The sequence below is a fragment of the Pyxicephalus adspersus genome, chromosome 12 (genome assembly GCF_032062135.1).
Source record: "Pyxicephalus adspersus chromosome 12, UCB_Pads_2.0, whole genome shotgun sequence".
In the NCBI taxonomy this organism is placed as follows: Eukaryota; Metazoa; Chordata; class Amphibia; order Anura; family Pyxicephalidae; genus Pyxicephalus; species Pyxicephalus adspersus.
This window is the reverse complement of record NC_092869.1, coordinates 38,457,269-38,483,689: the sequence shown is the minus strand read 5'-3', so window position 1 is coordinate 38,483,689 and position 26,421 is coordinate 38,457,269. Positions and strand designations below refer to the sequence as shown.

General features: G+C 38.6%; 1 protein-coding gene across 2 annotated transcripts; it reads right to left on the bottom strand.

Annotated features, from left to right (window-relative positions):
- Positions 1-476: 476 nt before the first annotated feature.
- Positions 477-25,498, bottom strand: LOC140341830 (B2 bradykinin receptor-like). 2 transcript variants are annotated; one of them, XM_072427722.1, is made up of 2 exons: positions 25,329-25,498; positions 477-5,038 (listed from the first exon to the last, which is right to left on the bottom strand). In XM_072427722.1, exon 2 carries the CDS (start codon positions 5,015-5,017, stop codon positions 3,971-3,973), a length of 1,047 nt encoding a protein of 348 aa, XP_072283823.1. In that variant the 5' UTR covers positions 5,018-5,038; positions 25,329-25,498; the 3' UTR covers positions 477-3,970. The 2 variants fall into 2 exon arrangements, with proteins under 2 accessions (XP_072283823.1, XP_072283822.1); XM_072427721.1 differs by lacking the exon at positions 25,329-25,498 and adding an exon at positions 15,932-16,099.
- Between the last annotated feature and the right edge of the window lie 923 nt (positions 25,499-26,421).

Sequence of the window (26,421 nt, the reverse complement as noted above, 5' to 3'; positions counted from 1 at the left end):
TTGAGTTTGACACCCCTGGTCTAGTGGGATATAACAGAAATACGTATTTCTTCCTGCACCCCCAACAGACAGCACTCTCTTCCTTGTCCTAGAATGTGGGTGATCCATCAACGTATTCAACTACAGTGCAGGATTGCTGGTCCACTAAAGAGGAATAAAGAGGAGAGGTTTTCAGGTGCCTGGCCGGGAGGAAACCTGCGGGGCCAAAGAATCAGTTAATTACTTTTTTCAGGCTTCTAGACTTTAAACACATTAGACCTATACTATATGGAAGGGGTGAATTTAGTTTTATTTAATGATTTCAGTTCCTCTGGAATCTTACAAGGACACATTACTCATTGTAGGCTATTTTTGCAAAGTTTATCAAAACTATGTTTATTTCTGTGTGATGTTCCCTCTGTTGACACCATGTAAATGCCAAGTGTTTATTATGTGTCTGAACTGATTCACAGATCTTCAATGCTTCAAAACAGGGAGAACATGCAAAGAGCTTTAATGACCTTTGTTATGTACATAGAGGATTACAAATGATCTATATACAACTGTAAATAGAAATGCAATTTTTACAACTTTACAACAATGATCTAATTATGCTCTATAACTATGGAACTGTAGGATACAATTGCTGAGCTCTATTGAAATGCTAGCTGCTTGTCCGTCATGGTGATGATCAGTCAATCACTGGCCTGGGCAAGTAGGTAGATAAGACTTTGCAATAGCATTTACCAGGAATGGCAGTCTGCACAGTTCAACAGCTTTACCTGAACAGAGCTCTTGGGGTTTTTTTTGGGGGGGGGTCAAAACCCAGGAGCATCATAGATTCAATGTCTTGTCCTTTTTATGCCCAAAGTGACTTATACCCAACCCAAGTCTCTTATACCCAACCCTCATCCCTTCCCTACCTCTAGGTGCCATACTTTGATGCCTGGTGTCCAGGAGCAGACATAGGGAAGTGAAAAGTCTACTTATGCACATGGATCCTGAATCCTCTTAGCCAACATGGGCCCCAAGTCAGTTTGGGCAGGGAGGGGGGTCCAAGTCATTTCTGCACAGGGGCCCCACTGTTGGCTATTTCCATCACTGCTGGGGATTTTTCTCTTTTAAATTAGCTTAAGGGTAGATAGGCAATTATTTCCTAAGTTTTAATGACAGGGACATATTTCTGTAGTCTAAACTGTTTTATGGTGCTGCCCGGTGGCCATAGTGAAAGTAGATGTTCTTAAAGGAAATGGTTTACAGTCAGACATCTTTTTAGATCCTCCAGCTTTAGCTTCCTTTGTTGACCCTGACATTCACATCACATTACATAGCTGTAATGGAAGTTACTGCAAGAAGAAATTCACTTTGCAGATCTGAATGCGGAGCAGGTAGCTATTTAATATCCAATATGTAGCACTGACTCTATAGGGCTAATTTATTAAAGCTCACCAAGGCTGGAGAGGATACACCTTTATCAGTGAGGCTGGGTGATCCAGCAAACCTGAAATGGATCTAGCCCAGAATATAAAACATTTGCTAACAAATAGCAAATGACTTTTAGGAAATCCATTCCAGGTTTGCTGCTTCACTGATGACAACCTTGGCGAGCTTTAATAAATGTCTGCTCTGCTCCATGCCTGAATGTGAAAGTATCTTCATTTCAGGCTACCAACCAATGGCCCATGGGCAAACCCTCCAGCCCAGTCCTTCCCTGATCAATTCTTAAAACACAAACTTAAAATATAAATAAATCAGCCTTTTACACACTAATAATACAATAAACAAAAATGATGCTTACACTCCAAATTATTATTGATAGCACAGAAGAAGTATAGCTTAGCCCAAAATTAGTTGTTATATACAAGAAATAAAATGCTATTGTCAATTGTATTTGACTTATCCTGAAAGTAGCCACAGTGTGCCAAAATGAAAACTGAAGCATAATGAAGGCATATTACAGCTCAGGGGTATCAAACTCTGGTCCCCAACATCCTTTTTTTTGGCCCCCAAAGGAATCTTAAATATGAACTGCAGCTGGCCCGCTGCTGCATTTAAAAAGTGCCGCTACTACAATTCCTGGCATCACTCGCGTCTATAGACCAGGGGGCTCTCTGCCTATGTGTGGCCCTGCATTGGACTGTTTTATAGAAGCAACTAATGACGGGAATTGTAGTGGCAGCACTATTTCAATGAAGCGAGAGTTCCAGCGGCGGGCCACTTATAAGATTTAGCCCTGCATTGGCCGTGTCTAGCATTTCCAGCACTCCCCCTCAGCTACTCGTGGGAGGTGCTAGGGAGCTTTTGGAGTTACAGGGGCTTCTTGGCAACCCATGGCCTTGTGTAATGTAACGTGTCTCAGGCTGTTATCCAAGTGATCGCATCAAGGTTTTTTATCCAATGAGAAAAACTTGCTCAATTTTTTGAAATAAATTTCAAGGTTGGCCTGTGACTTTGTCTAAGTTTTTAATTTTGACCCACAGTGTATTTATGTTTCACACCCTGTTACAGCTGAATAAATCAGTTGACTTTGGCTTTAAAAATAGTTTTCCCGTTTGCCCAAAACAAAGAGAATGGCCTGAAACATTAAGTGTAAAATCACATACAGAAAGAAAGGCTACATTGGTTCCTGTGTGTCCAGCTGAAAACATTCTGGGGAAGTACAGTGGCTCAGTGGTTAGCACTTACCAGGTTTAAATCTCAGCCAGGACACTATCTGCATGGAGTTTGTAGGTTCTCTCCATTTTTGTGTGAGTTTCCTCCCACATTCCAAAAACATGCAGTTAGGTTAATTGGCTTCCCCCCAAAACTGACCTTAGACTGTATTAAAGACGTATGACTATGGTAGGGACATTAGATTGTGAGCTCCTTTGAGGGACAGCTAGTGACATGACTATTGACTTTGTACAGTGCTGTGCAATATGTTGGCGCTATATAAAAACTGTATAAGAATTAAAATTCTTAGTTTGCTGTAATGTTTAAAGCAGCTATCTTTAACAATTGAAGATGTTCAGGTCACCAAATGACCGGATGACACAGCTGACAACAAATTCTCTGTCTATCCTTACATATTCCAGAAATCCCCACAGTCTCATACAACCCAGACATAAGTGGGCTTTTGCTTCTGCAGACTCGGCTTATCACAATACTATTTAACTGGCCAGACACGCCACATTATTTTATAAAACCCTTTTAATTCATAAAGAAATCTTTACCTCGTCTACTGTCTCCAAAACAAATTCTGTATATATGTGAGACTACACAAATACTATGATGTTTTTATCATTATTGGTTGTTATATGTATGATTTTATAATTATTTTTAATGTAAGCTATTATTAAAAGTTATGTTTTTAGTATAATTAGTGCCTAAAAAGTCCCTTATGGGTTTTCTGTGTTCTTGGTATCAAAAACAAAGTTGGAGCTGGAGTTTAAACAGTAAACCCGAATTCTATTATTCAGCATTTTTGGCATCTAGTCTTACTATATACAGTTTATATAGATAGCCAGTAACATCACTTTCTGTTGCAGGCTGACTAAGCAAAGCCACTGCCCGATATTTACCATTAGTGTTGTCAGCCTGACATGCAACCCTTTTATTTGTTTGTGGGACGGGTTATCTCATAGACACAATAGGCAGCCCAACAGCCAACTATAGGAATGCTTATGGCAGGCTGAAAATGCTGCTGCTAGATAAGGAAGTGGCTAAAAGTTTTCAGTCTGCAATAGGCAGTGTTGTTACTGAAAAGTAAAAAATTTGCAGCAAATTCACAAAAAATAAAAACCTGCCTGCATTGTTTGCATACACATTAACAGGCAGAAAAAGTTGCAGGACCAATCATCACTGCATGGACTCAAATAGGTAATAATTTTTACTCTTTTGCATAGAGCCTCTCTCGTGGAATGTTAAAGATCCAATGGGATCAATGTGAACAGCTTTACTGGATTAATGAGTATAGAAAGTCCTTTAAAAGCAATGTTCCAAGTTGACTTATTCAAGAGATAGACTTCTTTTTCTGATCCAAGGAAAATGATTGCGCTGTGTCTATGGAATAATCCGTTTGCATAGAACTCCCTCTTCTTACTACCTTTCTACATATCAGCGGCCAGTAGACCTCTTTTGCTTTCCTTCTAAAATTGTTCCCGACTATGACATACAGGAGTGGATTGATGCAACTGTTACTGAAGCCAATGTAGGTAGATATTTGGTTGAATATTTCATTGGGTTGTCTTACAGAACAGCCTGGGAAAACTCCATATAGATCTAATGTGTCTAAAAATGCAGATATGTGGAACGGTAGCCAACAGATTATAAATACCAGCAGCACAGATAAAACCAACCACGTAGCTCTTTTTTCATTATTAATTTCCTTAAATTTCTGCATGGCGTTGTTTCGTAGGACATTGATGATTTGGAAAGAGCAGAATCCAATGATTATCACAGGTATCAAGAAACCAACAACATTCAAGATGATATTGTTTGCAATAGTCCATGCTTGAGATGGGGTGTCTATCAGACATGCGGTGGTGTTGAGCGGTGGGAAGAAGACAACTTTACGGAAAATCCCTTTGGGTAAGCTCACTATGACCGCAAAGATCCAAATGAGGGTGGAGATGACTTTGGCCCAAAAGGGTCTTCTCATTCGGCCAACAGACATTGTCTTCACTAAAGCCAAAAATCGATCAATGCTGACCATCATTAGGAAATATATGCTGGCAAAGAGGTTTATCATGATCACCATATTCACAGCAACACATAGAAAACTACCAAACTGCCAGTAGAACCCTCTAGAAATGTATATAGCCCAGAAGGGTAGGCCACTGACGAAAATCAAATCTGCGGCGGCCATGTTACCAAGATAGATCTCAGCCACAGAGCAACGACTTTTATGAAGAAAGAAGACTGAAATGACAAATGCATTTTCTATGAATCCCAAGACAAAGATGAACCACATGTAGACTGGTTGGTACTGAGAAAGCCATTTAAAGTCTTCAAGGGACAAACAGCTGTCTCCGGCCACCTCTGTGAAATTTGTAGACATTGTGAAAATGGTGAACGGCTCCTGCAAGAGAAACAAAACATAGAATTAAAATTAAAGAATTTTAGGTGAAATCTTAGCTGATGCCTGAAGTCCCGAAGTGCAGGAGAGATTATATTAAACAGAATGTTAAATGATTTGGAGGGACAGAATCTTTTCCTTTCTCCGAGCACTGATTGGAATATTTGGATCAGTAATGCATTGGCTGCTAACAAACATTTCTTGCAAATGCATCTTGTAATAATTGTTTACTTATAATATTAAGATTGTATACAAGAGAAAAAGGTTTAGTTTATAAGCCTATCCACTTTTATAAATATTTAATACATATTAAATGAAAAATATTTTTTCCCTTCAAAAAATCATCAGTACCCCCAGGGAACATAATAGAATTCTTATTTAAAGTATAAGTTTGTTTGATCTGCTGTTTGTTTTGTCGGCCCACTTCCTATTCCAGTCCTCTCAAGCCCTAGTTGCCCCACTTTTCTGTTTGCCTTTGTTCCTCCCCTCTTTATTATTATTATTATTATTATTAATAATAATAATAATAATAATAATAATAAACAGGATTTATATAGTGCCAACATTTTACGCAGCGCTGTACATTAAATAGGGGTTGCAAATGACAGACAGATACAGACAGTGACACAGGAAGAGAGGACCCTGCCCAGAAGAGCTTACAATCTAGGAGGTGGGAGAATATTATTGTATATAGTTTTACGTCTTGATTTCTATCTGTTTGCACTATGTTGTTTGTATCTCTGTAGGTTGTATTATACTTTGTTGTATACAATTTTCCAAGAATGACCCCTCCTAGGTACTAAAGTAGATATATATATATATAGTTTAAAAAGTTTATTCTTCTCTTTTTCAATCAGTTTTTCTAACACCGGGCATACATTTCAACTTTCTAAGATAGGAAATATCACAAACACTTTGGAATGAACAGCAAACCCCTGCCAAAGCTAGTGGCAGCCTTTCAAATCTTAGGGCTCTATTTATAAAACAGGGAATCTGACATTCCCTGGTGGCAATCAATCACTGCCACTGAAACACATGGACCTGAAAGATTCCCAAGAGGGATTGTTTAATGGAATGTCTGATTCCCTTTTTTATTAATAGAGCCATTAGTGATACTTTATGTGCAGAGGTCAGTTCACACATTTACAGATGACTATATTGGTCCAAGCAGAAGAAAATATTAAAAAATATTAATAATAAAATAGTGTATGTTACATCACATATATAACACACATACTGTAATAGTTATAGGGTCATGGCTGGGTTAGAGGAGGTGTAGGGATGGTCTCATTTGCTTGTGATACTTTATTCACATCTTGTACCAGTCATTATATCTCATGGGTCCCATCACAAAACTATTACCTGTTTCAACTTTTGTACTCTCATAACTGTGACAAAACAGATCAATTTTTACATTTTCACTATGGGTTAGCTTTTTCAGAATAAAGTTTTGTGTTGTTATGTAAGTGGATCTACACCATGTTATACTTAGCTGTTCCTGTCCCATTGTAGCGTCTTTTTTCTTCTTCTCTCTTCTTTGGTGTTATCTTCGGCCATCTTGATAGGCAGAGATAATGTTTATTCATTCCTGGCAATTGCAGGGAAAGCTAGGATGTGACAGGTAACAGGTAACAGAAAGCAAGCAATCAGGCAGGTTAGAACGCTATTGAAGAGCGGCATTGCCTTTTTGGAATAAAACCTTACATGGGCACAAATTGTTAAAGTGGAACTTTATTTTTGCTTAAATATGTCAATTTATTAAAGCTCTCCAAGACTGGAGAAGATAGGCTATCATGGGAAAACCTGGGTGATCCAGCAAACCTGGAATTAATTTCTTAAAAATTAGTTAGAAATTGTTACAATCCTGGACCAGATTACTTCCAGGTTTTCAGTCTTTTTCTCCAGTCTTTAGGCGCATTATTAACCCCCAGCCACTGTTTTTCTTCCCTTTCATTCAGCAAAATTTTTTTGTAAAAATAATTTTATTTTTTATATAAACTAAACAAATAAAAGTAAAAAAAAAATTCCTACACTGCAGTGCAACATCAAGTTAAGCCAGACACCCTGTACAGATAGTAGTACTATCAACAAAAAGGTAGTATAAGCTTCTTGCAAGTAGACTTTACTCTAGTTAGTTTTGCTAGTATAAGACGTATTAGGTGCAGTCTCTGTGGATCACTTAACTAGGCTCTCAGTCTTCCAGTTAATATTGGGTCACTTCTTTGCAATATGATGGTATAGGCCACCTATTGCTGTTGAGAATTTACAGAACTTGCATTGGTTACAAGGACGCTGGCGCCATTACTTCTCCAACTGACACAGCTAGACTGGATACTACAATCCACTTCTCTCCAGGCACCCTTTAAACTTAAGGGTCCTTAACTGGAGTATTACATTTTGCAATTTGTAGTGCTCATTTAATTGTTTCTTTTCTTGAATATACAGTGCTTTTGTTGTCTTGAACCCATCTGTACTGTTGCCCTGGTCTCTATCAACATAAATATGCATGGGGTGCAAGGGTGCTGTCCAAAAATGTGGCTCTTTATTTGGGGAGGAAGGAAAGTCTGGTGGCCTGTCCAAGTCACAGCACTCACTGTGTTATAGACTCCTCTCGTAATTGCCCCCATTATGAGGCCTACTCTTTGTTATAAATGACTCTCTTAGCTCAGTGGTGAAGGTGCTATTGTAAGTTAAAGTAAAGTTACCATTGGTGGTAAAGGAGCAAAGAATGGGAATTACAGTATTCATGAATATTCTGTCTGCTTTTGAGATTTGGTGTCTATGGCTGGTATTCTTGTTGTGCACTGAAATTAAGGTTTTTAGATATGTAATCCTAGCTAGACCACCCTACTATTTCCAGTAATTATCAGCATTAAGTACGGAGTGCTGCCTAGTACTTTGAAAGGGGAACCCCTGCACGCAACTTACCTCTGCACCCCCCCAGCCCACAGCAAGGGGCTCTCTTAGAATCACCTTTCATAAGAAAATGAAAAAGTCCAATTCTCTACTAAAAAAAAATAAGAGGAAATAATAGAAAAAAATTTGGACAACAGATACCAATCTAAACCTGATAATGGTCTACTATTCCAAATTCTATCTGAAATCAAAAAAAGGAAAAGTTTTTGCTTTCGATAATACAAAACAATTCCCATGCCCTGTGAAAACATCTAGTTAACCTTGTGTTTTGATTGATGTCAACACATGCCATGTGTTCATGTACTGCATGCCCAGTGCTAGTTTACACATCATTTGATATCATTTCCTATAAACCCTATTGGTGGAATGACGTATTTTGGAAAGGGTGGAAGCTGGGAGGATGTTAAACTTTGTGGCATTACGCTCATTGTATATGAGATTCCACAGGTTAGATCTCGAGGACCCAGCACACGCTGGTACCTGGGCATTCATTAAAGATGAGGGATTGTAGACCTGTCTATTGTACAGGATTTTCTTTGTCATGCTTGGAAAACCCGTCTATTGTGAACCATATCACAAACTGCAGATCAGGTACAGCCCGTCCTTACTTAGAACACATCACCTCTCCATTCCCACAGTCATTCGTCTTCTGCCAAAAGGACACCATTAGTTTCTTTCTAGCATTATTTAGTGATTAGTAGTTAAAGGAGAACCACAAGCATTTAGAATTTAGAAGTAAATAACTGGCAACAAAAAAGAAAAACCAGAAGGTATCCAAGTGGGAGAAAAGGATTTTACAGGGGTGGTAGGCAGGGGTAATTCTCTAAATCGGCCTAGGTGCTTAGGCTTTAGCTGTACAAACAGTGATCAACACGTATTATTATTATTATTATTATTATTATTAATATTATTATTATTAATAATAATAATATTAATATTATTGCACAGTATTTATAAAGTGCTGACATATTACACAGCGCTTTACATACCATAGTCAAATGGCATTATCACAGTCTAAGCTCAATTTTGTTGAAAAGCCAATTACCCTAACTGCATGTTTTTTTGGAATGTGGGAGGAAACCCATGTAAGCACGGGGAGAACCTGCAAAATCCATGCAGATAGTGTCCTGGCCGAGATTCGAATCTGGGACCTAGCGAGACAAAGGCCAAAGTGCTAACCTCTGATGATCATGCCACCTATATAATCCAATAAAGGCACTGCGTCTAATAATTTTGCCAAATTACAATTTGTGTACATGATGGTGATCCCCAGCAGGCACCATTTGAGTCTAAGTACTACAAAAAGAAAATTAAAAAAAAAGGGAGACAATGTCAAGTGAGGGTACATCGTGGAAGGAGGTAACACAACTGGAAGATTTGTGCATATATTGAAGTGTATAAAGAAGAAACATTTTCTCTATGCAATTTATGGTTTCACAGTCTACGTACTACTGAAGATGAACGCCTGTTAACTATATCAGACAGGTTAAGTAGAGTATCTCTGCTGCTAAGCGTAAGCATTTGTGAGCAATTAGACAAAAGACTATTGTATCAGATTTGTGATCTGACTGCCAAGAATTAACCTGGAGGCAGCAACCCACTAAGTTGTGCCAATGCCAGTGGGAATATACAAATAGAGGTCTGCTGCGTATCACCGGTCAGAATCCGTATTTGGCTCTTTCTTGCCAATTGGCTGAAAGGATTGAAACATCACTGTCATTAGAAATAAATGAATCAGTTATTTGCTAATATGTGTTTGCAATGTCATGCCACCTAGAACATGGTGCTGGATACATTTATACTATGGGGGATAGAAATTATGTCTGTTCCAGGGTGCTTAGAGCTGACTTACAGTGCCATTTTGTTCCAAAAGAAATTTCCAAACAAAAAGTCCTGAATCTGCAGTTAAAGCTGGTATTGCATCATGGGTGCTGATCTGCATTCATACTCATCTGTGCACGTGTATCTGGCAGACATGGTATGAAATTAAAAAATATATATTTTTTTATCGACAACTCTTATTTTTTTTTTATAAAAAATCTAGCTTTGCATACTATTCTATATTATCTTTAAGGAAAAAGTAGCAGTGACAAATGTATGGTCTTAAAGCAAGAGACCGCTCATAGCCAAGTTTATTTTTATGCCAGGGACACTTTAGGGAGAACCTCATCTGATTTCATATTTTATAAACACTCTGAAGTTGATGAAAATACTGCTGAGCTTTATTTTCCATTTTAGCAAGCTGGAAAGCTGACTATTTTTTTAGGGAGAAGTTTTTGGCGACCGTACAGAACAACAGGAGGCACACATTCCAGAATTATTATCCTCACTCCCTGCACCACTCTCTAATATCTCCAATGGCAGAGTGACAACCCCCTTAACTTTTATCATTATTATTAGATGTGGTCAGAGCCGGGGAGGCTTATGAGTATTAGAGGCTTCACTTGCACCTGCTGGACATCTGAGATTCTAATTCATTATTCTAACTTGCAGTAGACTCCGACTACTGACCATTGTAAAAGAACAATGCAGTATATTGAAAATCTCAACAGGAAACTGCAGCATGAAAAAAAATAAAACACAGCTTTTGTATGTCTTTTCTGCAAAAATGTAAAACCCCTTCCACTTTTTTTATCCATAAGTGTCGTCTAATATTGCCTGCAGTGCTATATATACAATACATCTGTCATCCATTGCCTGGATAGTGCAATCCAGTGGCAGTGACTATGTATTAGTGAACAAAGAAGCCTCTGGCAGCCAGGAAGTTGCTGTGAAGATGGCACCAAAGTCTATGGGTCGGCAATGGCAAGTGTAGAGTTGTTATTATAGAACAGATTTAGGCTGGGTACACACGTGCAATAATTGTCGTTGGAAGGAATCTTTCATGATCCTTTCCAACATTAAAAGATTGGGCGATGCATGAACAAGCGCTGTACATTCAGCGTCGTTCTGCTATATAGAGAGGGGAGAATGACGGAGTGGCACCCCGCTGCGCTCTCTCCCTTCGACTTTTATTACGATCATTCGTTGTTGGTGGATCCACCAGAATGGATCCATGAACGAAGAGCATTGTACACATACCCGATTCTCATCCGATTATAAGACGAGAATCGTCTGATGTGTGTATGTAGCCTTAGACGTAGGTTTCTCACAGCATTGCAATATCGTAGATTGTAATTTGCTTGAAAGCTGGACACCAAGCAAAACAAATATTGTCCATATTCAAGCAGCTGGTGTATTGTTGGTTGGATCTTGGTGTCCTTTGTGTATTTTCGCCACATAAGTAATCTAAGAATATGTTTAGATCATGAGATTGCCATGCAGTTACCACTTCCTCATGCCAGTGATCCACACACCCCACAAGTTTCCTCTCCCTACAGCAAGCCCCATACAGAATGAATGGGGGTGGCAGGGAGTGGTATGATACCGCTCACTGTCACCAGCTGTCAAATGTGCTGTCAAGGTGTCATGGTGCTAGGCACCAGAACCTGTGCAGGATCACTCCGAGGCACAGGCAGCATTATTATAACATCACTTGTACATGGTAATATCTGTTTAAAATTGATGCAAACCAAATGGATTATTATCCTTTGCTATTGTTGAGGAAAATATTTAAATGGAAGTTTTTTGTGCCTTGATTTTAGCTTCAGCTATTGAGCTTTGCAAACATGTTTTTTTTTTAGCAAATCAACTACTCCTTGCTTAACAGACCAATAAAAAATGAGCTTAGTGTCTATCTGCTGGCTAGAAAAAAAATAAATATTAGATAATCCCATGCAATATTTCATGTTTACCGTTTACCTATCAATAAAAAAAATGTAAAGCATTGAAGTGTTCTACCAAGAGCTATTCTTCGCTGACTAGCTGACTAGATTGCCATGCAGTTACCACTTCCTCATGCCAGTGATCCACACACCCCACAAGTTTCCTCTCCCTACAGCAAGCCCCATACAGAATGATGAATAATTTATTTGCACACAGGTTATCCTAAGAACCAGTTTGCCTTAAAGCTAATTATCTTGGCCCCTTGACAAAACAACTTTATTGTAACATTATTAATATTTTCATGCTGATGCACTTAACAGTTTCCATCAACAAAAAGAAAAAAAAGTTAGTAAAAATGTCATTCTTAAATTAATTCGGGTGTAATGGAAAGGTAGCATATTATTTTTAAATGAAGAACTTTCAAAATGTTTACAGAAAATCAATTAATGCTTCTGCCTCATTTCCTTTTGGTGGGGAAAGAAAGGAATGGGTGTAACATTTCGATATTTTGTGTCTGAGCCGACCCCCATCACAACATTGTTCTCGTTAATGACCTAAATGCATCATATCCTAATAAGCTTGTAATGCAAAATAAAAGCTTCAACACACAGACTTGTCTTCCTTTTTTCCATTTTTGCTCCTTTTTAAAAGCCTTCGTGAGTGTTCCCTATTCCTTTTTTTTAAGTATTGTCTCAAATGGAATTGCTGACCTGGAATATAAGACCTGCAGCTTTAAATGCAGCTCAGATGTACTGGTAAAAATTTAACCGGTTGAAATATAAATTTAAAAAAAACTGACACTTGGAAAATGTATTTTCAATAAACAATACAGGCCAAATAAACTTATTATTATTACTTGTTCTGATTTTTATATCTTTTTTCTGTGCTGCAAAGCCACCCTTACCTAGTCTGGTACTTCTAGAAGGATGGGATATCCACCTGGAAAGTTTAGGTTATGTTCAGCCTAGCGGTGAGGTTGTAGTGTGGTTCCCGCTTCCTCAAGCTACTAAACCATCCTATCATGTAGCGTCTCACACTGCGGCAGCCCAATAGAAAATAAATGGGGGCAGCAAACAGCTGGCCAAATGGCTGCAAAGTGGTGGGAAGCGTGTTGGAACCCTTGTTCCCTGCATGTCTGAACCTATTATTATTAAAAAACAGGATTTATATAGTGCCAACATATTACGCAGCGCTGTACATTAAACCTAGGCCTGTTTTCCTTTAATTTGGTTATATTATATTTCTTTACATTACCTATTTTCTTTATATTCCTACTAGCGATGCAAAATTTGGAAATAGTTTTTGAGTTGTTGAGTAAATTTGTCTTTAGGATTCTAGCAGGGAGTTTCAGCTACAAGTTGTACTAGTCATGCACATATATGATAAGCTATGTGACAGATTCTAATGTAACCTGTGATAACAGGGGAGTGTGCATGTACTCAAAGACAATTATCGTCTACAAAGATGTATTAAAAAAAAAAGTGTTGACAAGAACATAGTTACATAGTAGGTTAACAACAAATGTATTTTTTTGTATCTTTCAAGAATAATGTGGCTCTTAATAGTGTAATAAATGTAAACAAAAGCAGCTTATTGTGTTTACAAAACCGTACAGGTCTTATATAAGTGTATAAGTATGTATATATATATATATATAATTACTTAGGTATGCAAATCTTGCCAAGTTAACCAACAAGTCCTGCCACTGCTCAATTTGGGCATTAATGATGCAATGTATATATAGATAAGCCAGGAGATGGCTAGAACCTGCCACAATGAACATTGCCATGGATGGCATCTGAACCCATGGTGTGTAGATGACATTTTTATAGGGGTACTTTATACATCTTATACCTAGCTAACCAAACCTTTTTGGGTATTAATTTTAATAATGCAAGCAGTTGCATGCCAAGGGAATACTTTGTAATGGAAATCTAATATTTGGAAGGTAAAAGTATTCAAAAGCTTATACAGAAGACATGCCATGCTTGTTTCAGGGTGTCCACATCTATATAGTTTTGTCAAATGTTTTTTTTACAGTGTTTTTCTTTTTAGGTGTTCTTTTTAGCATTTATGTTGAAAACATTGGTTGCCAACATTATATAGTGCCAGCATATTACAAAATGATGTCTGTTTAAATAGGGACACAATACAAATAATGACACTGGAAGAGTAGAGGACCCTGTCCAAAAGAGCAATGTTATAATACATAGGCGAGGGTTATTTATTATTTTACTGTGAAATTATGAATTTATATATGAGCCCGAAATAGTTGGGAAGAATGGAATGGGTAAAGGTGGTAGGAAATAGTGTTTGCTTCATGTCCTTCCCAAAGGTGGACGTAGCTAATGGTGGGCAACTGTGCAGAACTGACTTAGGACCCCCCCCCCCTATTTTATTGTTGCTTGCAAAAAACAGAATACATTCACCAGACATAGTTGGCACCATTGGCCCATTGGAGAGGCACCATGCCACAACAAGGTGCCTTCTTTACAGCTGCATTGCCAGTTTGCTTTCAAATCATTCATTACAGGTAGAATGTTCCATAACCTGTAGCAGCCCATAACACTAATGTAGAAATTCATTGTTCTGACTTTAATGCAATCATCCGAGGTGAATCATTTGCAGACATTAAAACACATGGACCTGATGATTCTCCACCATGGAATGTTTGGTGAATGTCAGACTCACTGCCTAATAAAAAGACCTTTTTTGAGTAATAGTGAAGAGTTACAGCCACTAGAAGGTTTTCGTTGCTGACTATGTCCCCATTAGGAAAATTAGCTTTCACCATCAGACCAGATCACTAATATCACCAGGAATTAATTTAAGGGGAAATCCAAAATTTTGAACTTCCACCAGAGTAGGAATAGAGGGGACATTTTCCAATGGGGACATTTTTTATCTAGACACAACTACCTAAACCGGGATTTCCCTTGCATAGAATATTGTTGGACATCCCCCAACTTTCCTGGTAATTCTACATAACTTGAAGGTATATCAACCTAGTGGGACACAAATAGAAAAAAAAATCTGACGGCAAGTACAACCATCCCCTAACCTATCCAACATTTTTTTTAAATGTCTTTAGATATACAATGGGATTCCAAAACTTTTTCTGGTACCACTGCCAAGAACACAGATTTACTTATATAAAGCTAAAATTTCCAGCAGTGCTTTACAGGATACACTGAATAATGCAATGTTACTAGCTGTCCTTTAAAGGAGTTTATTAGTTTGTTCCACCCGAAAGAGACCACTTACCCCTGAGGAAGCCCGGTTCGGGCGAAACGGTCGGGTGGTACACCTTAACGTCAATGCTAACCTAGTATGATACTAAACTATATTGCTATTTTTTGCGAAACTAGTGGTTATATGTTAGCCTACGATTCATTTAAAGAGACACAGCTCTTACGCTTGTAAATTATGTTGTTCAAGCAATAAAATTTTGTGTTTTTAAATTTACTCTGGTTGCCCTTCAAAAGCCTGGCTGTCCTTTAAAGGAGCTTACAATGTTATCTTCCTAACCACAATCTGGGGCCAATTTTGGGTTTACTGTGTTTTTGGGCGGTACAGTAGCTAGCACTTTAGTCTCGCCCCAGGTTTAAATTTTGGCCAGGGCACTATCTGCACGGAGCAGATATGTTCTCTTGTATGTTCTTCCTGTGCTTTGCATAGGTTTGCTCAGTGCCCTTCTGTTACCTCCATATCCCAAAATCATTCTGGTAGGTTAATTGGCTTCTCCCCAAAAAACTGATCTTGGATATTGTTAGAGACAATTGATTAAAGCAAGAATATTAGATTGCAAGCTCCTCTGAAGGACGATTAGTGACATGACTATAGCCAGCTAAAGTGCTGTGTAATATTTCAGCGCTATATAAATACATGATTATGATAATAATATGTTTTTGGGATGAGGGAGGAAACCCACACAAACAAGGGGAGAACATAGAAACTTCATGTAGGTAATGTCCTGCCCGGGGATCAGACCTGGGATCCTGCAAGGTGAAAGGGCTTGCAAAGCTTGTAAATACATTAAAAAGAAATGTGAATTTGATAAAACACATCTGTTATCCAGCTGCAATGCTGCTGCCTTTTAAATTTTCATTTTTTTTTTACTAATCACAGACAGCAATAAAAAAACTTGACAGCAGTTCTTTTCCCCCATTATTTCTCAAATATTGTTATTATTAGGTTTAAATGTGCATACGGTACCTTATAAACCAGCAGTTCCCGGGAAGTTAGTTCAGACATGATGCTACTGTTAATCCCTCTGTGGTTTTGAGTGTTTGCAGAGCGGAGGAAACCTTGATAGAATATTATGTGTGTGTGTGTGGAGCGCTGGTATCACACCCCTGGCTGAAATAAAGAGGACGACTCTTTCATTGCTGGCTTTTGCTATGGAACGCTGACTGTATCTGCATGAATCTGGGCAGGCACTGACAATTGAGTCATAAAAAAAAAATCACTTACTGTAAATAAAAAAATAATTAATTCTTACATAAGGAGCAGGATGATTGTTGGTCATTTGTTTTGCTCCAAAAGCTAAAGCTTTATAATAATAATTTTTTAAATTTGATGTAAAATAATTTAAAAAACAATATCTAAAACCAAAATTTTTAAAAAATAAGGTTGTTAACCTTTATACATCTACAGATACCCAACCGATTGCTCATTCTATCCCTATACCATCTTTGCCAAAATGTTTAATTTATCATTGTCACCGGATTTGTTGGAGACCAGGATGACTGCAAAAGTTTGGTTCTATTTTATACATAGATATTGATTGATTGATAAGATTTCAATAATTTATCTAAAATTAGAAAATCACAAATACACAACTACAACTCATAGGATTTTTGTTGTCATTTTTGTGCAATCAAAATATGGCATTGAGATTCGAGTGCTGGGTTTAATATTGCAAAGAATCAGGTTTCAATGGTTTTAAAGTATTTAGAAATCAAAATCAGTACCCGAATTATTTGTCTTGCATACCTCCAAGGGGTGTGTAATCATCTCTGTTAAATATCTGTCAATAGTTCAGCTGTTCTATTTTTTTGTATAGCAATCTGTGAACATGGGGAGGATGCAACAAGGCTCCTCTGCTCATTCCCCTCGTCACTTTGGTCCTGATTATTCCCATTGACAATAATTTACTGTCTACATTAATCAAGCTTTTCTTATTTATAATCTATATCAGATTTATGTGTTGCATTTTGAATATTAGTCTCAGAAAATCGACATGATAGGAAATCTCTCTAAAGTCAGCTTAAAATGGCCAAAAGCATTGCAAGGTGCAGTTTACCAAAACACTGTAATTACGACTTTCCAAACAACCCATTTAGTACCCGTCATTGCCCTAGGTGCTGACCCCAATCCCTAAACCTCTGATGTTTGGTTTTATTTGCTTTATTTCAGGTCCTTAGCCAAACACCAAGCCTGTTAGACAGCTGCCATCATATGCCCCCAATGGAGTTATATTACTCTCTTCAGCTGCTCCAGTGGCAACTATAAAAAGTTGGATTTCCCATAACTTTCTATTCCAATGACAATGGTCCCCAAGACAAATAGAGGGGTCAAATCTCTCCAGCAGGATTCAGTCTAAGAAGAAATGTTGGCTATACTTTGATATCTATTACAATATGCATCCAGTACATTGAGGCTGCTATGCATACTGGGGGACACACTTTGTATAAATGGCTAAGCCAGATGGTCCAGTTCCAAAAAGGTGTGTCCCACTTTTATGGCTCCTCCTTCAGCCAAAGCTAAAGATATTGATCTGATGGAATAATATATATTGCGCTTGAGTGAGCGTTCTGCCAATCATGGGTAATAATGAGTAGAATAATAACAGAAAGAAGGGTTTTAGGCAAAAAGTGAGTTGTATTAATGATCAATTCTCATAATACAAGACAATATAATAATGTTTCACTGACTGGTTAGTAAATCCAGACAATAATACGGACCAAAATGGCTAGACATTTATCTTCTAATTGAATATAACAAAACGCAATTAGTGACGCGTTTTGCCTGGCTTGGGCTTCCTCAGGGGTGGTGGTACGTTTAGCGATGTTCTATACAAATGCTTGTCAGTATATGTTCCTTGAAGAGGGGCACATATGTTTTGAAGCATAAGGGGGATAGTATCCTACCAGTTGTGGAAGAAAAAAGCATGGGGTTACCACACTGTAGGAGGACCGGATGTCCTGAGAACTATGTGTAGAACGCAGGCACGGTCTATGCCAGCTGGCGAAGGAAAGCAAAGTGAAGGAAAGCGTCACTTCGCTTTCCTTCACCAGGCAGCATGGACCGCGGCTGTGGTCTCCGCATAGTCAACTCTCAGGACATCAGGACTACCTACAGTTCCTATTTTCCTCCACACTGGAGGCATCTTTTTCATCTACAACTGGTTGGATACTATCCCCCTACCCTTCAAAACATTTGTGCCCACTCTTCAAGGAATATTTACTGACAAGCATTTCTTTAGAACATCGCTAAAAGTATCGCCACCCCTGAGGAAGCCCAAGCCCGGCGAAATGCGAAACGCATCATTCCATTACAGGATGAATGTCTAGTGCCGTTTTGGCCCGTATTTTTGTCTGGATTTACTAACCAGTCATTGAAGTCAATATTATTGTCTTGTATTATGAAAATTTATCATTAATACAACTCAGTTGTTACCTAAAACCATTCTTTCTGTTGTTTTTCTACTCCTTCTTCAGCCTGTGTAATCTGCTCCCCCAAAAAATGTTCCAAAATAAAATAATTCTTTCCTTACACCCCAGGTTTGTTTGTGCTCATACAGGCATTTATGGTATCAATCAGCCTTCTAAACTGGAAAAGCTGGGGAATGCAAAGTTGCTTCAGCACTATGCAGAATTGCCTTGCCGCGGGATATATGGAATCCTCAGCTTTTCCAGGATTAGGTAATTAAACTTGCCAGAAAGTAAGGTATATTTTCCTTTTATTTCCCCCTCTTTATTATTTATTTTTTTCATTTTTTGGTAGTGGATCATTATGCACACTGGAATTTTCATGCTTGGTCCACTTTAAGATAAATGAGCAATTCCTCTGGTGGGAACAGCCTTTTCAGTAAAGGATGTGCGCAGAGCCAGGGGGCTGCAGCCATTGATAAAAACAGGAATTATCCTTTGTAAAGGTAACCCATCCCACTGGCAAATGTTCAGAAGCTGATGGGATATCTTTATTAGGTTTTACTCTTAATCATTAATTTTATGTCATAATGAAGAATAATATTTAAAGGAAATGTATATTGTTTAGCATGGATTGTCTTTGTTATGTTCAAAGTTTTTTTGTCTTTCTAATTATGTAAATGTAGAATAGTGCAAATGAATATTTAAAATTTACAACTAAACCATTACACACACACACAGCTGCATAATTGAGAAGAGATGGACTCCTCATTGTGCTTATCTGGATTTTCACTTTGCAAATGTAGTCAACAAGTAATAACTCATTTTTTATTTACCGGTATTTATCTAGCCCTGACATATTATGCAGCGCTTTACAAAGTCTATAGTCATGTCACTAACTATCCCTGAAAGGAGCTCACAATCTAATGTCTCTACCATAGTCATATGTCATTAACACAGTCTAAGGTCAATTTGACAAAGCTAAGTAACCTAGATGGATTTGTTTTTTGGATGTGGGAGGAAACCATGCAAACATGGGGGGAAAATACATATGCCTTTCGTCCTGGTTGATATTCAAGCCTGGGACCCAGTGCTGCAAAGGCAAGAGTGCTAACCACTAAGGCAACTGTGGCCAGCATGCCATACAAGTATTCTACTATGAACGCATCTCGTAATAAATGTTTCTTTGTTGAATGAAAAGGTTATACCAATATTAAAAAACAACCCACTGCTGACTGATGAACAACCAATCAGGAATAACACCTGTGCAAAAAAAAAAGCATAGCAGGGTGCAGATTGCTTGTTCTCCCCCATTCTCTTCACCTTACGTACAGCACTTGTTCATTCATCTGTCAGTAGACACAGTCACAAATGATTCTTTCCAGCTACAATGATCTGACATCTGTATGGGGCTTTACTAGGAATAAAGGATTGGACTTTGCAATGATGGCTACTTTCAGTATGCTGCCTAGTGACAGACATAGTCAACAGTGAGCTTCTGTGCAGAACTGTCTTGGAGACCCTGTGGTGGATCCTGTTGGCTGAGAAGGGTGTGAGTCCCTTGTGCAGCAGCAAACTGTCCCCCAATGCAGCCCATAGATTTGCCAGCCGGCAACTTCAGCCCAATGAATGACAAAGCCAAAACCAAGAGCAACAGGACACAAAGAACAACGACCGAGCAGGACGAGAGACAAGGCCACTTCAGTGTGGCCAGACTAAGGCTATGTACACACGTGCAATAATTGTCGTTAGAAAAGATCTTTCACGATCCTTTCTAACGAATAATGACTGCTCGATGCATGCACGTGTTGTATATACAGCACCGTTCTACTCTATGGAGAGGGGAAGGGGAAAACGATGGAGTCGCACCCCGTTGGGCTCTGTCCCCCTTCATTTCCATTAGGATTGTTCATCGTCCATGGATCTGCCAGGATGGCGGTTCGACAATGGATGACGAGAACTGTATACATGCAAGATTCTCGTTTGATATCAGCTCTGAGACGATTGTTGGACAAGAACCATTGCACATGTACACCTAGCCTAATTTAGGCCAAGACAGGAAAACCGCCCTTGTGGAATAATCACAGTGCTTTTAACACCAGTTGGATGCTAGGAGATCAGAAACAGCTGTGTAAACGTCTACTTGACAGCATAGTGAGAGATCTGTGCAGCAGAGTAAGTACAAAGACAGTCTGAAAGTGGACCTGATACTGCAAGATGATGTAAACTGCCATTGCAGAACTAATTCCAAATAAACGCTAATTGCCTGCAAATAACCGTGTGACAATTTGCTGAACAACAGAGCTGCATCCTCAATCAGAAGACCAACCAGGCAAGATTCTATAATATAGATCCAGGTAAGCAATGGCAGCTAACATTAATACAGTGTTAAGACACTCCCTTGCATTTTTGCACATCCCATTTGATTTCCTTCTAGGTCTACTGCATACGCAAATCCAAAAAATTGAATGAAGGAACAAGAAAGATAGGCTGCTAATTATGAGGCATTGGTGTTCCTGCAATAAGAAATGCTCTTACTGGTTGGATCTTCATGTACGACACTTTGAAAAGTGAGGGATAATCCCCTCAGCAACACTGCCAGTAATAATAACCTGTTAATAAAATATGTCTTGACTTCCACATCCTGTACTTTTGTTTGCCTTGTCTAATGACTTGATGTTTAATTCATCAATGAAATGGAATAGAAAGTATCCTATCCTAAAATATATCCACTGATGTGATAATAATAAAAAAACCTATTAGATACCATTAATTTCTACATTGCAGCCTATTTTCCCAAATACAATACAATAGGACACTAATTTGTGTCTCTATTATACGATTGCCTTAAAAATCTGCCGCAAATAGACAGGTTCTCTTTATTCCCCCATCTACTGATATGTTCTTTGTGCTGAAGGACTGAGTCTGATTCCCATGTGTGCTTCATGTTGGTCTGTATCAGAACTTTTGCAGGCTATGTACTGGGGAATATATTGGTTTTTAAATAAGTACATTATAATAATAATACACAATAATAAGATTTCTGGATACTCCAATGGAGAAAAGAGGAATATTTTAAAGGTGAGTATCATCAGTATCGAATACAGAAATCTGGTGCAAGTGTTGCCTTTAAGATAAGAAAGAACAGGTCATCGCTCCACTTATCCCTACTGATGATTTGCAGAATCAGTCCCAGCATTAATCTTCACTATATTATATTATTAGGTACTGTATGAGTCAGATACAGACTTCCTGCACATCTTTATCCAACCCGATTGTGCACTGTACTTCATTTTTTAATGCACATTAACCCACTGACACCACAACACTGCTATAGGTGCATTACAATTTATTATAAATGGCACTCAATGCACATACAGAATATAAAGCAACACACCTGCCATTTAACAATCAATGCACATAAGTGATTGCACCAGACTTTCTCAACACTTTTAACATTGGAGAATCCTTGAATTGACTTTCAGGTTCTCAGGAACCCCTGCTATAAATACTATATCCACAGCTCACAGTACATAAGTATGGTAATCAGTAAGAATGCCTCTTCTATTGCTGGCCATTGGGAAGAATGTCAACCTTACAGATAGCCAAAAATATCATTAGTGTCACTTAAGCTGACCTAAGGGCCACAAATTGTTCATTGCTCAATAATATGCACACATGCCTTTGGAACTGACATTGGTTTTATGTTCTCGTGAACAAAGCCTAAAGCTGAACCAAGCAAAGCACCAAGAGTGAAGTGCAGGATCCCCAACAACCAAACAGAATCCACTGTGTACTGGTTGGTCTACTGTGATCTGATTCCATGCAATACCTGCACCATTAATTGTCAACTGCTGGGATTTGTAAGCATGTTTGCCGATTGACGTGTTCAGTCGCTGAGATCTATCAGCATTTTAGATGATTGCCAAAACGAAATTAAAATCTGTTAGTTTCCATGCCCTACGCCCACCAAATCCCACCTTTTCTATCTGGTGCTTTGTGGTCTGCATGAAATATCAACGCACAATAAAAGAATGGCAGCTTGAAGCACATGTTTTGCAGTGAACCTCAATGCATGGTATTGTTCTGCTATGTTGTTGCATGTCTGTTCCTAAAAATGAATATTCAGGATGCATTAACATAAAAAGCATAAATGTACTGCACAGGAATGGAGGAGTGTGAATAGGCCCCCAGTGTTTCTTAGCTCCAGTCAACAAATACCCCCCTCCAAGCCATGTTTTTAGGATTTCCTTCACTCTGCACAGGTGATGTTATCAGTATTGCTGGGTTTGATTTTCCCAGCTGATGGATAATCAGAAAACATGTTGGAGGAAGCAATGGGCTGGCACTATACTACATTACATTGACCCTGCAAGACAAGGGCTGGCCGGACTGCGCAATCCAATCCTCACATGTAAGCATGATCCAATTCTTTCTGAATGTAATGTTTTCAATCATTCACACAAATCAGGCTGTATAAAGCCATAACAGGATGTGGTCATTGTAGTAATGTGATTGTCAGAAAGTTTCAGCATTGGGTATCAGTGAAATCTAATTATTGTGGCCAATATTCCCCCAGGGTGTGGTGTGGTACTGCCAAAGCCAAATGCTTCCACCGCTGTTCCTCAACCGCTGCATCTAATATCTGCACTCAAACATGCGGTGGGCATTTTCCTCTTTATTTTCTTAATCTCGTCATATTGCTGCCTTTTCTGACTCATTGCTTCTCCTTCCCGTATTTATTTATTTTTTGTCTTGCTCAACTTTTTCTTTCTTCTCAGTAAAAGTCATTTTTAAGATACGTTTCATCCAAGTCAGAATTGGCAACATTCACCCTTGTCATTTGGCATTTTTAAAGTGAAACTGTCCTGGCCTAAAAAGTGTTTGTGGTAACCCCATCTGCAAGTATATGTGTTGGGTTTCAAATGTGTGTCTTTCCTTCATGGAGCAACTTCCATCTGCTGCCAGATTAGGAACTGACTCAAATCCAAGTCCGGATTAAACCCCTCCCATTTGTAATGACTACAAACCACCCCCCCGCCAAGTATTCGAGATTCTGCCCTTTGCGGTGCTGGCATTTGAATGGCGGTGGGCTGTGGTATGATGAGTTATACACTGTATAATGTTTCTATCTGTGAGTGGCACAGAAATCAGTTCGAAGACTGATATACCCTTAGTATATTTTATAAATTAAAAAAAAGACACTTTTTAAATTTTGGATAGAGTAGAATATGAATAAAGCATTGTCCATTTTTTCCTGTGTTTGATTGGTTACATCAATCTTCCCTTCTCACCCAAGAGGTGCAACAGGAAAGAAAATCCCTCAACTGTAGGACTGGGTACACACGTGCAATAAGTGCCGTTGGAAAAGATCTTTCACAATCCTGTCCAGTGACTAAGGACTGCACGATGCATGAACGGGTGCTGTACATACTCTATGAAGAGGGGAGGAGGGAGAACTAGGGAGCGGCACCCTGCTGGGCTCTCTCCCCCTTCACTTTAATTAAGATCGTTCGTCATCCATCGTCTGTAGATCCGTCAGGACGGTCGTTCGGACGATGAGCACACACCAATTCTCCTCCAATATCAGCCCTGAGCTGTACGTAGTTTAAGGCTCAAGTTGCACTATCACTAATGGGATTTCTGCATGCAATTCATTGCTACCTGCGGTGCTGGGACACTGACCCCAATCATCACAGTACATAGGGTGAGGCTCAGAAACAAACAGAAATTTATGCAGCAGTATTTTGCTGCAATGCATATAATAAGACCATCAGACATCGTTCATTCAACGTTCGTTCAAGTCAGATCATTCTGATTATCAGACATTATGGGGTTGATTTACTGTAGGAATATGTGGGCTGTTCGCATTGCAAAGTGAATTAGCCTTCTGCAAAGGATATTCAACCATCTGCTCAATTCAACCATCCAATAACATGCATAGAAAAATCCTGTTTTTGATTAGCTTTTCCTTGCATCTGGTTGGGTATTCTTTGCAAAGTAAGCTATCACTACATTCACCAAGCTATGTGTATAATTCCCTGCAAGTAAAAAATCACCTTGGTCAGGGAATAGCCTAAATACCTTAAGAAAATCACCCCTCTATATGAGGTCCAGTGTACCACCCAGTACCACTGACCTAGATAGAGGGAATTCCCTGTAATGAGAAATCTTGGTCAACAGTCACCACGATATATAAAGAAAATGTGGATCTTCTCTAAATGATATTGGTTCATCTATATTATCAAGTCATATATAAAAAAATAGTTTAAATGCATACAAACACACAAAACATCAATTTCAGATTGTAAGCTCTTCGGGGCAGGGTCTTCTCCTCCTCCTGTGTCACTTTCTGTATCTGTCTGTCATTTGCAACCCCTATTTATTATACAACGCTGCGTAATATGTATATTGATATAAATACTGTTATTAATATTAATAATAATAGAAATATTAATATTAATTTTGTGTAAACAATAAAAGAAAGACCAAGATACCAAAAATGTCAGGATCTAAAGTGGGAATGATCGTGGAACAAACTACAATACCCCAAATATGTCATAGATGATATGCAAAGTGATACTTAATATTTATCTATGCACATTAATAAAAAAGGAAAAAAAGGAAAACAAAAAAAACAGCTTAATAATTTACCTTTTTTTCATGGGAAGTTAAGGAAAGAGTTATATTACACAAAAAACTAATATACAGATATATTGAGAATGAGAATTTTAGTGAGTTGCCAGTGTAATTCTTTATGCCAAATTCACATCCTTGCTGGCTGCAATTGATGCTGCACTTGAGACTCCCATATTGAGGTCAGACCTCTCTGCTTCCGCTGTAAATTCTCTTTTATAAGCTGCCTAAACAAAGAATAAAGACACCCCGTCCCCAACACACAGATAGAATAGCACGTTAATGGGGGCATATTGCAAACCATAACCATTCTAACCACTCACCTAGGTCAATGCCTCCAACTCTCCGATCTATCCACAGAGATAGAATAATTTGTGTAGCTTCAGCAGTTTTCACTACCTACATGTAGCATGCAAAACGCTTGGATTAAATATTGTTCTTGTCTGACTTGCTGTATTATGGATCATGTGTGATATATAAAGTTCTTCTTTATGGACACATACTTTAAGACTTGGGTGACTCCCCTAGGATTGTCAGAAGTGTTTGCTGGTTACATATTCAGAGATACACTTATCATGACATGACACCGGCTGTTGTTTTGACAGTTATCAGTCATGTACAGTAAGGGGTGGTAATATATCGAGTACATGTCAGGCCACTCACATGATGTGTGTTTGTTAAATAAATAACTGCTCCTGGTCTTGTTGGGTCCTGTACACATGACTCAACCAAATCCGCTGCCAATTGTGCAATTGGTAATTGCTCATTTGCTGCCCAGGTCATGGGGTGGTGATTGGGTGAACCATAAGACAAATGTAACCAATTTTTGGGTCACATGACACAAATTGTATCCATTCAAGGACAGAAAAATTGATTCCCTACGATTGCTCTTGTGTTTAATTTACTTTATACATCTGATCATTCCCTTGGATCTGTGAATAGAAGTGAAAAGTATATATTAGGACCAATGGTGAATTGTTGCTTTGTTTACAAATACCATACAGCATATTGATGAAGGGGGCTCCATTTATGTTCAGTATTTGTGAATAATGTAAAATACTTTTCTATGTGTATATTTTGTATCATGAGATTTCTATTTGTTGAATCTCCAGTAAATATTCCTTTCACCCAGTAACAGGCTGTGATCAGGAGACTCTCTTCAGATGATTCTAATATTGTGATTGCACACTGCAATTACAATGCTAAAGATTTGTAGATGCTTTAGGACAGTCCCCAATCTTTTGAAGCTCACGGACCACTAAATGCACAGACTTTGGACTGCGCATGTGCAGGGCGCCGTGAGTTACTCAAAGGGGAAGAAACTTCCCCCCAGGAGGACATCATGATGCCAGAACCCGCCTCTGGTGTCTGGTGGGCTGTATCCATAGACTCAACCTATCCACCGCCCTGATCCTG